At 40.8% G+C, this 12814-nt stretch overlaps 1 protein-coding gene across 1 annotated transcript; it reads left to right on the forward strand.

Moving 5' to 3' along the window:
• The first annotated feature begins 1221 nt into the window (after positions 1-1221).
• Positions 1222-6011, forward strand: GPR151 (G protein-coupled receptor 151). Its single transcript, XM_073624052.1, has one exon. The coding sequence runs from the start codon at positions 1676-1678 to the stop codon at positions 2948-2950; it is 1275 nt and encodes a 424-aa protein (XP_073480153.1). The 5' UTR covers positions 1222-1675; the 3' UTR covers positions 2951-6011.
• The last annotated feature ends 6803 nt before the right edge of the window (positions 6012-12814 follow it).

Raw genomic sequence — 12814 nt, forward strand, 5'->3', positions numbered from 1 at the left:
GCATTTGAAAACCCGCTGCGCAAATACCGTGTGACATAAAATATTGCAACAATCACCATTTTATTGTCTAGGGTCTCTGCTAAAAAAATATAGATTTTAATATGTAAGCAATAGACTTAGGCATGAAAGGGTTAATGAACCCTGCTCCACCCAAACTGAGGGCAATCCATCTCATCCCTAGTAATATCATATTTTATTATGTTCTGATAGGTTTAATCTGTTGGATGAAACACACATTAACCATTTGCTGACTGCTCTATAGCCGAATGATGGCTACAGCACGGCCGGCTAGTTCTGGGATGCCGTCATATGATGGTATCTTATGATTGTACTTGCTGATAGCAGTGATCACAGATTGAGGTAAAGGGCCAATCAGTGGCTCTTTACCATGTGATCAGCTGTGTCCAATCACAGCTGATCACGGATGTAAACAGAAGCTGGTTTTCAGCACTCAGAAGATAGGAATAGAGAGACGATGACTGGCTTCTCTAAAAGGAACATGTACACTGATAATCAGGGCACCGATTATCAACATCTTGATTATCAGTCCAGTTCCAACAGTGCCCACCAGTGCTGCTAATCTGTGCCCCCCCCCCCCCAGTGCCTCCTCATCAGTGTCACCTACCAGTGTCCATCAGTGCCGTGTATCAGTGCCAACTATCAGTGGCCATCAGTGCCGTCTATCAGTGGTTATCAGTGCCCATCAGTGCAGCTTCATCAGGGCCCACCAGTGTCGCCTCATCAGTGCAGACTATTAGTGCCCATCAATGCCGCCTCATCAATTCCCATTAATGCAGCCTATCTGTGCCCATCAGTGCTGCTAATCTGTGCCCACCAGTGCTGCCAATGTCCCCCAGTGCCTCCTCATCAGTGTCACCTATCAGTGTGTATCAGTGCAGACTATCAGCGCCTATCAATGCCCACCAGTGCAGCCTCATCAGTGCAGCCTATCAGTGCCCATCAATAACTATCAATGCCCATCAGTGCAGCCTATCAGTGCCCATCAATAACTATCAATGCCCATCAGTGCAGCCTCATCGGTGCAGCCTATCAGTGCCCATCAATGACTATCAGTGCCCATCAGCGCAGCCTCATCAGTGCACAGCAGTGAAGGAGAAAAATTACTTATTAACAAAATTTTATAACAAATTATAAAATTTATAACAAAACTTTTTTTTTCTTTCAAAATTTTCGATCTTTATTCATTTATTTAGCAAAAAAAAACCCAGTGGTGAGTAAATACCACCAAAAGAAAGCTCTATTTGTGTGAAAAAAAATGCTAAGATTTTCATATGGGCACAGTGTTGTATGACCGTGCAATTGTCATTCAAAATGTGACAGCGCTGAACGCTGAACATTGGCCCGGGAAATGGAAAAGGGGGAAAATGCCCAGTTGGCAAGTGGTTAATAGTGAATCCGACAGTTATCATTACAAATGAATAAGATAGCATGACCTATATTTGTCTACAATACATACTGCCAATAACTAACTAGTCCTTCTTCATATAAGTGCTAGGATATTGTAATAGGAGGCGTGGTGGCTGATGAGCCTGTCAATCAGAGTGAATGTAGGAGGCGGTCCCCATTGACTTTTACAGTTCCCCCTCGCGTCCTCCCAGCCTCATTCGCAGCCACTGGCAGTGTGATCGGACCTGTTCCTTCAGTAGATCGGGAGATGGAGACACTACAAGGCAATGTCAGCACCATGAACAGCTCCCTCCCTAAACACACGCTGTACGCAGGAGGCTTTCTAGCTCTGGATGCTGAGGAGTGGACTTTAATCATCCCCATCCTACTCATAGTAATCTGCTTCTTAGGACTTGTAGGAAACGTGTGTGTGATCGCAGTTCTTCTTTACAATGCCAGGAAATCCAAAGCCTCCTTGATCCACTCTCTGATCCTCAATGTGAACATCTCTGACCTGCTCCTGCTGGTGTTCTCGGTGCCCTTTAGAGCCGCGGCTTATTCGAAGTCCAGCTTATACTTGGGTTGGTTTGTTTGTAAGACTGCAGATTGGTTTATACACACCTGTATGTCTGCCAAAAGTTTCACCATCGCTATAGTTGCAAGAGCCTGCTTCATGTATGCCAGCGACCCTGCCAAGCAAGTCAACATAGGACATCTCACCATCTTTGCAGTGCTGATATGTAGCTGGCTGGTAGCTGCTGTGCTGCCCATGCCCGAATGGTTCTTCACTGATGCCAGGCAAATCCAGACCACCTTCATCTGTCTCATGAACATTCCAGCAGAGGCACAAGAGATAATGGCCATCTTTGTAAAACTTTACCCAATCTTTGTCTACTGTATTCCCTTCACTCTTGCCTTTTTTAATTTCTGGAGAGCCTACAAGCAGTGCCAACACAGAGGGACTAAAACGCAAAATCTTAGAAACCAGATTAGATCCAGGAGGCTTACCTTAATGTTACTGAGTGTCACTGTCACCTTTTGCATCCTATGGCTCCCAGAATGGGTTTTCTGGTTCTGGATTTGGCATAAGCCAGCCAATGGTCCATCCCCACCCCAAGCCTTTGTGGCTTTGGCCCAGATCCTCATGTTCTCTATGTCTTGTGTAAACCCTCTGATATTTCTGGTCATGTCAGAAGATTTTAAGGAAGGCTTCAAGGATGTTTGGAAACGGATGACTTCCAAAAAATCTTTTAATGGCAGTGATATTCAGGATCAGGGGGCACTGGATTCTGAGGGTATGGCAGACTCCACTGTTCCAGATCCTGAGTCTTCTGAGCAACCTGCAGCTATTGGCCAGGTGGAACAGTCAAGCTCTCAGCAAAATTTTGGAAGCCAAGACAGCAAGGAAAACCCAGTCCTTCCAGATGTGGAGCAGTTTTGGAATGAACGAGAATCTGATCCAGCTGACCAAAATAATGACCCGATTCCATGGGAGCATCAGGAACAAGGAGCAGAGGTGCCCAAGTCCAACACAAAACTTTAAGAATATTAACTTGACTGATTGACCAGCTCTGAGTCCATCAGGACTTGTGCATCTCAATGGCACCCTACAGTAATATACAGTGCCAATTATTTGTAAATTAGTTTAAAGGTATATCAAAAGCCAAACATTCTTTTTCAGATTTGGATAGTGTGAGAAAGGATTAGAGCCTCTGTCAGGTTGTATTGCCTCTCTGTTCTGGTGACCATTATCATTGGGACAAAAAGTTATGATGAATCCAAAATGTCATGGCTTCCAAAGGAACAGCATAAGAGGTAAATCTTCCAATGGGGACACCTGTTCCTTCCACGGCTGTTTCTTCATCAGTTTAGAGATATTTCTTTTGACTTTTCTGTTGTCTTTAGAGAAGCAAGTGAAAGGAAATCAAAGGGACACGAAAAAACCTAATGGGCATTTCAGGCATTCCTAATATTTTTATATTGTTACAAAACTAAAAAGTTTTGACTTCAGATACACTGTATCTCTAATGTGCTCACTGATGTGGAAAAAGGTATCTCGATTGTGGGAGACGCTTAAGGTTTATTTCTGAAATGGGCAAATTGACAACAAATATAAGTCAGACAGAGCACCAAACTGAGGAGGAAAATTAATATATCAGGAAGTCTAAGCAATATATTTTCAAATGATAGTTGTTCAAGTTTTTTTTTATGATTATTGTTTACATTTTAATGCCTTTAAAAGTGAAAGCACTTGTTGGAAACTTACCACATACATGCATATTTAAAAGGTTAGCTCCCCTTTACAGAAAAATATAAAGGTGAACTAACACTGTACACCCTTCTTCCTCCCCCTCCCTCTGTCCCTGCTGTACTTACCTCCTAGGGTTGCCAAGCTGTCAGCAACCCCGCAGCCAGTCTAGCGGTCCAGGATTTGAAATCCCTGCTCTTCTCCAAGATGTTTATTTTTCAAGAATTAAAAATATAATTTCCGATCATGAAATACATATAGATGTAAAAACAACTGGTATAGTAGCCAAAGGGCTTTTAACAGATGAAGGAGGACAGAGTAAGTATGTATGTATGTATGGATAGATAGATAGATAGATAGATCTATCTATATATAGATCTATCTATATATAGATAAATCTATCTATATATAGATATATATAATAATATAAAATACACACACACTATATATGCCTGAGGAAATTGTTTGCGTTCAACATATTTTAATAAGCCAACAGATCTTTATTTAAACAGTGCCTGCAGATAAAAGTGATACACGTAAATTAAAATACAACAACAATTTGCCTTTACAATCATTTATTAAACAATAATATGATTAGTTTTAAATGTCTACTTTTAGAAAAAGTAAGTATACTCTTGGAATCAGAAGCTGGCAATGCCCCTTTTGGCATAAATGACTCCTTATAGGCATTTTGTATAACTGTTCACCAGTCTCTGACAGCGACATCAACATTTTTGACCAAAATTCTATAATTTGCAAGATGTTTGTGCATGAACTGCAGGATTCAAAATCCCCCTGCCAAATTTCAATAGGAACCACATTAGGGATTTGAGTAGGCATTATGTTCCTTCTTCTTGATCCATTATTTTATAAGTCTGTTAGTGTGTTTCAGATCATTGGTGTGTTGAAAGAACCATTTCCAGTTCAAGTTCAACTTGTGAGAGATGTTTTTATCAAGCTCACTTTGATGATGCAGAATGTATAATTGACTTGAATACTGCAAGCAGCCCAAGCCCTGAGGCAGCAAAGCATCCCCAAACAATAACATTTCCAACACCATTCTTCCATTCTACCACCCAGGTTCTTCTTCTGAAATACTGTTTTCAGTTTTTGCAAAACATGTTTACTGTTACTGTAACCAAACTTTGATTGATCAGTCCACAGCACAATGTTCCAGAAGGCCTGTAGTCTTGTTCTAATGGTCTTTTTGGACAGTAAAGGCTTTTTTTTCTAGCTGAGAAAATTGCAATCTCTTTACGATTGTAGATAAATTGAATTTGACCCCAGCTGTTGCAAGAGTTACCTGAACCCTCAGCAATAAAATTTTTTGCACAAATGGTCAGCCCTTGGTTCAAATTTCCTGGGCAGGTCAGTCCTGGAGAAATTAGCAGTTATTTGAAATCAACACCCCTTGTAGATTATTTTCCTTACAGTGGACTGATTGTTTCAAATCATGTAATTATCTTTTTAAATCCATTGACAGACTTAAAGGTATCCACAGCTTTCTTTTTGAGGGCCTTAGCTCCAATAATTCTAGCATGATGACATCACATCAGTCCATAGCAAAAAGGACACCAGGTCCGCGATCCCTGAGGTTAAGGTAAGACAAGTTCCATCTGCATACACCCTAAGGTGTTTTTAATCATTAACACCTAATCTGAAAACCAAATTCAATGTTCATGGATCTGAAGTGGTGATAAATGTTGAGATGCGCTTACTTTTTCCAAATAGCAAATCTGCATTTTTGTTATTTTCTTTATGGTGTATGTGTTATTTGTTGAAGTATATCACCTTTATCAGTAGGCAGTATTTGAATCTATATCTGATCCTTGTCTGTTTAAATATGTTGAAAAAGTTAACGATCTCCATAGGGTGTACTTACTTTTTCACATGTGAGTGTGTGTATCAATAGATTACCATATTTTTACAGCGTTTCTTTCATTTTAAATATCAGTAGCAATATTGTTACAAATTGATAAGCATATTGCTTTGCAACGATATTGCTACTTTAAAAATAAAACAAGAGTGATTGTTGCAACATTATTGTGTCTATTGCTTTCTGTTTGGAATCATGGACTGATTCCTCTCCATTGAGAAGCCGGGTGTGTGGTACACCATTTGTAGACATATATATGCCAAACCTTTTGTTTTTAGTTTTGAATAGTGAATGGAAGGAGTCCACCAAACTTGGTCCCTGACTGATGGAAGATTTATTATATTAATCAGAAGGTGTGAATTGTGTCAGGGCTCTTTATCTTGATATCTGCATTCATTGTGCTTCTGATATGTACAGAAAATCTTTGGTTGAGCAGAGAGCAATACTGACCTGTTTTTTTGGACTTTATTGCATACAGTGGGGAAAATAATTATTTAATCCCCTGCAGATTTTGTAAGTTTGCCCACTTACAAAGAAATGAAGGGTATACAATTTTTATCAAAGGTGTATTTTAAATGATAGAGACAGAATATGAACCAAAACTCCAGAAAAAACACATGATACAAATGTTATAAATTGAGTTGCAGCTCAGTGAGTAAAATAAGTATTTGATCCCCAAGCAAATCATGACTTAGTACTTGGCAAGCACACTGGTAAGATGTTTCTTGTAGTTGGTGACCAGGTTTGCACACATCTCAGGAGGGATTTTGGTCCACTCTTGTTTGGTCCATATCTTCTCTAAATCCTTAAAGGGTAAATTCACCTTTACAGAAAAATCTGTAAGGTAAACTTACACAGGACCCCCACCTCGGCGACCCCCACCTCGGCGACCCCACCAGTCCAGCTGACCTGCATGGCGGCGATCGCTCATCCTGAGCCCCGGTATAGCCACCTCACAGCTCTGGGGCTTAGAAATCCCTGGAACTTAATCTCCTAAACATACCCCGCCAGGTAGGTACGTTTAGAGGCATTCTAAGTGGTCGGTGCCAACCAATCAGAACCCACGTAGCCTGTCCTCTCAGTGGGGAAGGGGAAGAGAGAAAGCCGAGAGGATTTCTAAGCCCGGGCGCCATGAGGTAGCTATACTGGGGCTCAGAACGGGCGATTGCCGCCATGCAGGTCAGTGGGACTGGGGGGGGTCAGGTGGGGGTCCTGTGTAAGTTCACCTTACAGATTTTTCTGTAAAGGTGAACTTACACTTTAAGGTTTCTTGGCTGTTTCTTGATAACTCTAAGTTTCGGCTCCCTCCATAAATTTTCTATAGGCTTAAGGTCTGGAGACTGACTAGACCACTCCATGAGCTTAATGTGCTTCTTCTTGAGCCACTCCTTTGTTACATGGGCGGTATGTTTTGAGCCATTGTCATACTGGAAGACCCAACTTCTGTGTTCTAGCTGAGGGAAAAATGTTCTCATCCAAGACTTTACAATACATGGCCCCATCCATTGGCCCCTCAATGCAGCAAAGTCGGCCTGTACCTTTAGCAGAGAAACAATCCTAAAGCATCATATTTCCACCTCCATGCTTGACTGTAGGGATGGTGTTCTTAGGGTCATAGTCAGTATTTTTCTTCCTCCAAACGCAGTGATTCGAGTTAATGCCAAAAGCTTTCTCCCAATGCTTTTCTGAATCATTTGGATGTTCATTGGCATTACTGTACATGTGCCTTCTTGAGGAAGGGGACTTGCCATGTTTGGAGGAACAAAAATGCTGACTATGACCCTAAGAACATCATTCCCACAGTCAAGCATGGAGGTGGAAACAGTATGCTTTGGGGCTATTTCTCTGCTAAAGGTACAGACCTACTTTGCGGCATTGAGGGGCCAATGGATGGGGCCATGTATTGTAAAATCTTCAATAAGAACCTTCTTCCCAGAACACTGAAGATGGGTCATGGATGGGTCTTTCAGCATGACAATGATCCAAAACATACCTCCAAGGCAAGGAGTGACTCAAGAAGAAGAAAATTAAGGACATGGAGTGGCCTAGTCAGTCTCCAGACCTTAATCCTATAGAACATTTTTGGAGGGAACTGAAAGATCGAGTTGCCAAGCAACAGCCAAGAAACCTTAAGGATTTAGAGAAGATCTGTAAAGAAGAGTGGCCCAAAATCCCTCCTGAGATGTGTGCAAACCTGGTCACCAACTACAAGAAAAGTCTTGCCTCTGTGCTTGCCAATAAGGGTTTCTCTACCAAGCACTAAGTAATGTTTTATTTGGGGATCAAATACTTATTTTACTCACTGAACTGCAACTCAATTTATAACATTTTTATCATGTGCTATTTCTGGATTTTTGGTCGATATTCTCTCTATCATTTAAAATACACCTATGATAAAAAAAATTATAGACCTTTAATTTCTTTGTAAGTAGACAAACTTACAAAATCTGCAGGGGATCAAATAATTATTTTCCCCACTGTTTGCAACAAAGTGATTCCTGCAAAGATGGATTTAGGTCTCTTGTTTTAAGTATGTGAAAGGAATATTATCCCTATTAGGTTTTCTTGGTTGTCTGTGTCCCTGCTGTGGACATTAACTCTCTCTGTTCTGAAGTTTAACCACTAACGGACCGCCTCAGGCCGATATATGTCCTAACTTTGAAGAGGAATATCGTTGTTATGGCAGCAGCTAGCTGCCATAACCCTGGCATCCTCTTCTTTGGCCGGCAGTCCGCTTTCTGATAATAGTGGCCTCTGTGGCAGATTCGCCGCAAGATCACTTTTATCGGCGCCGGGAGAGGGCCCCCCTCCCGCCGTGCTCCGGTGCCCTCCGCCACTTACTGAAGCCGTTGACAGTGGCAGAGGCGATCGGATCTTCTCCCTTGCTGGGTATGGAGACGAGTGAGGGGAAGATGGCCCCGACAAGTCTCCATACCATTGCAGGGCAGAAGAGACGTCAAAACGATCGCCATTTTATTCTCTAGGGTGTTAGAAAAAAATATATAATGTTTGGGGGTTCAAAGTAATTTTCTAGCAAAAAAAAAATGTTTTTAGCTTGTAAACAACAAATCTCAAAAAGAGGCTCAGTCCTTGCCATTGTGGCTGAAACAAAAATAATGAGAAATCTAAAATGTTAGTCCGCAGAACAAGAGGTGAGGGTAAATCAACAGGACACCTATTCCTGTGACAGAAAATTTCCCTAATTTTGTTGAGATTTCTTCTTAATTCCTATTATGTCCATGGGACAGGATGTAAAGGAAAATGGACCACAGATTGCAAAAAAAATAAAATATATATTGACAGGGGTCTTAATCATTTCCTAGTCTAGTCTTTCGGAGTCAGGGCTATGTGCAGCTTTAGGGTTCTATCAAAGGTGGCCAGGGGTTCATTGAGTAATAAGCAGTTGTGGACTGATCTCCTGCCTATTGGTCCCAGGCACAGCATAGTTATGGCACCAATTTTACTTGGTTGAGCCATCAGTGTGGGACCAGTAGAGTCTTTCATCTCATCCTGGGTAAGTAGACTGATACCAATGATGTTTTTAGCTATCTTCTACCATTAACAACCAATCTAAAAGGCCCTCTCCCACTGTCCACCAATATAAGAGGGTTCTACTCTTACTGACCACCAAGGTAAGAGGGCCTTAGTTTACTGACCACCAATGTTAAGGAAACACTACAATGCCCACTGTCTGCATTTTTTCTGGTCATTAATATTAAAGCGGACCATCTTCAGTAATTTTTTAAACTTTCCATCTATTAAATCTTCTGCCCTTGTTGTTTTAACTTTGGATAGTAAAACATTTTTTTTTCTGCCAGTAAATACCTTATACAGCCCACTTCCTGTTTCTTGTCTGGTAAAAAGCCTAGGCTTATGACATCATGCACAGAGAGAGAGAGAGAGAGAGAGAGAGAGAGAGAGTACCAAGAAGGGAGGGGGGAGGAGTCATAAGAGGGCCCATGTGAACTGCAGGGCAGTTAAAATGCTTGCAGCCAGACTCAGTGGAGGGAGATTTCTGCAGCATATTTGGCAAGTACAGAATAACAGTATAAAAAAAATAATATGCAAAGTGGTTGGAGGGAAGCTTCAGAATGGCAAAGATGTTTTTATTACAAGTTATGTGAGCAGACTGCAGTTCCTCTTTAAGTTCATTTCATGTTTATTACTGAAATTGTTTTATGCATAGACGGGCATGTTAAAAAATTATAGCTACTATGCACCGATAACACTAATATACTTTGAGTTGGAGTAATATTTTAACAGGAGCTCCCTAAAACCTGAAAATTGTTTCAAAAATTCCTCCTTGGTAAAGAAAAAAAAAAAAAGGTTGAGAAAGTCTGCCCTAGCCTATCCAAAACTAAAAAATGGCTATGACCAGCGCACGCGGATGTGCGTCGGCAGAATGGCACTGGCAGGCAAAAGGGCGTACAGGTACATCCCCTTTAAGAAGCAGTATCGCGGGCTCGCTCGCCTGCCGCGGTCTCCTTGTGTGTGGGTCCCGCAGACTGGATGTCCGCCGGGTGCCCACGATCGTGTCACAGAGAGGAAGAACAGGGAGATGCTTATGTAAATAAAGCATTCCCCGTTCTGCCTAGTGACAGGACAGTGATCTACTGCTCTCTGTGATCGAGAGCAGTGATCACTGTCCTGTGTGTTCAAGCCCAGCCCCCTCACAGTTATGCCGTGTACACACGATCAGAAATTCGGCCAGCAAAAGACCGATGAGAGCTTTTGGTCGGAAAATGTGACCGTGTGTATGCTCCATCGAACTTTTGCTGGCGGAATTCCTGACAGCAAAAGATTGAGAGCATGTTCTCAATTTTCCGGTCAGAAAAAGTTCCTATCCAAAAATGCAATCGTCTGTACAAATTCTGACGCGCAAAATTCCTACGCATGCTCGGAAACAATTCAACACATGCTCGGAAGCATTGAACTTCATTTTTTCAGCTCGTTGTAGTGTTGTACGTCACCGCTTTCTTGACGGTCGAAAGTTCAGAGAACTTTTGTGTGACCGTGTGTATGCAAGGCAAGCTTGAGCGGAATTTCGTCGGAAAAACCATCCAAGTTTTTTCCGACGGAAAATCCGCTTGTGTGTACGCGGCTTTAGAATCACTCCCCAGGACATGCTTAACCCCTTCACTGCCCCCTAGTGGTTAACCACTTCACTGCCAGTGTCATTTACACAGTAATCAATGCATTTTTAAAAGCACTGATCGCTGTATAAAATGACAATGGTCCCAAAAATGTGTAAAAAATGTCGGAGGTTTCTGCCATGTCGTCACAGTCCCGATAAAAATCGCAGATCGCCGCCATTACTAATTAAAAAAAAAAAATGCCATAAAACTATCCCGTTTTGTAGACGCTATAAATTTTGCGCAAACCAATCAATATACGCTTTTTGCGATTTTTTTTTACCAAAAATATGTAGAAGAATACATATCGGCCTAAACTGAGGAAAAAAATTGTTTTTTTTATATATTTTGGGGGGGGGGGGGGATATTTATTATAGCAAAAAGTAAAAATTACTGCGTTTTTTTTTTTTCAAAATTGTTGCTCCTTTTCTGTTTATAGCACAAAAAATAAAAACCGCAGAGGCGATTGGTGGGAAAAAAAGGACGTCAATTTTGTTTGTGTACAGCGTTGCACGACTGTGCTATTTTCAGTTAAAGCGACAGAGTGCCGAATCCCAAAAAACGCTCTGGTCTTTGGGCAGCCAAATGGTCCGGGGCTGAAGTGGTTAACAGTTGCAATTGCACACACCTTTATAAGTAATAAGTACGCAAGTAATGAAAATCAGAACAGCATACTTATTTAGGGCCTGTGACTTTGAAAAGTATTGAAGCATGAGAGTCAAGCAAGTAGCATCTTTAGAAGGGAGAAATGGGGTCAGGAATGGCAGCCTCCATACTTGTTCAGAAGTTTCCGATTTCTTTCTCTAAGGTAAACCTGGCAGTGCCAGTCAAGCTGCAACACAGAAACCAAACTTGAACTTTGAAGTATAACTAAAGGAAACAAATGTTTTTAATTAGTTTTGGAGTAGAGATGAATAAGAACACTTGTTGGGTTTTTATTGCGGTGTATGTCCTCATTAGGGAGATTCATCCTCTCTGTTTGTCCTGATTACCATCCTCCTTAAAAGTGAAAGTAAACAAAAATCACAAATTTTTGGTTGTCCCCAGAAAAGTAATAGAGGGGACACAGTTCTGGTGACCTGGCGGGCCCCAAATGGATTTCTTCCTATTTTCACTATGGGACAGGATGTAAAGGTAAATCTCCCTAATGGGACACAGATGGCAAATAAAAAAAACTGAGGGGTTCCAAAATGGAAAAAAAAAAGTTTTACCTATATTTCTACTTTAAACAAGGGAATTTACTTTTCTGGAAATAGCTCTGGCATATAATAATACCCAATAAAGCAGCTATTGTACAACTCTGAATAGATTTGTATGTGTGACCAAATTAGTTAATCAGACCTGTATAAAGTGATGATTGGTGCTGTGCTGCATTTGCCCATTATATATTCTGAATAAAGCATATGTGAATTGTATTAGGCTCTCTGTTTTTGTACTTTTCTATTTCACTACAGTTTATATTCCAAAGGGTGCTTTCATGAAATAATTCAAACTGTAGGATGTTATGTTTCCATGAAGATTGTGCACAGTAAAATTATTCAGAACAAGCAGTGATACATTCTTATCTTTCATAAGGCGTCCTGTCAATCTTGTCATCACTGTACACCTGGATTTGATTAGTGAAGACAGGATATTTTTAGAATTTGATTCATTTTGCCAGTTTTTTTTTTTTTTTTTTTTATTGCAGGGGAAAAAGTGGAAGCATAATTAAAATATCTCAAAGCATGAAATACAGAATTGCACACAAAGACCAAAGTAGAAGAGTAGCCCACTTTTCACAATTTGTTCCCCTAAGCAAGATACAGAAATGTTTCTGATTTTATAACCAGATTATATCAATGGATATCTCTTGAGATAAAGCAGTCATGAAAGAAATTCACATTTTAAAAATGCTACTTACCTAGTTTTGCTAATCCAGTGCCTGCCACACTTTCTGAGAAAGTGGAAATTTATGCAGATCAGGAAAATTATGCAGATCAGGAAAATCTACAAAATTGTTTAGGGTCGGAGCCTTCAAGTATTGAAGCTACAGTATCTGCATGACAACTAGAGGTCTATCATCTTCAAAAGGAAAGGTTAGCAATGGCAACCTCATCAACAGCAGTAGTAAGAGCAAGCTTAATTCACTAATCAGTTGCAAAAGATGCAAAT

Source organism: Aquarana catesbeiana, linkage group LG03 (assembly GCF_042186555.1).
Source record: "Aquarana catesbeiana isolate 2022-GZ linkage group LG03, ASM4218655v1, whole genome shotgun sequence".
NCBI classification, from domain to species: domain Eukaryota; kingdom Metazoa; phylum Chordata; class Amphibia; order Anura; family Ranidae; genus Aquarana; species Aquarana catesbeiana.

Excerpts from the sequence above, each read along its gene's own strand:
- GPR151 (XM_073624052.1), top strand. The coding sequence starts at position 1,676 with ATGGAGACACTACAAGGCAATGTCAGCACCATGAACAGCTCCCTCCCT.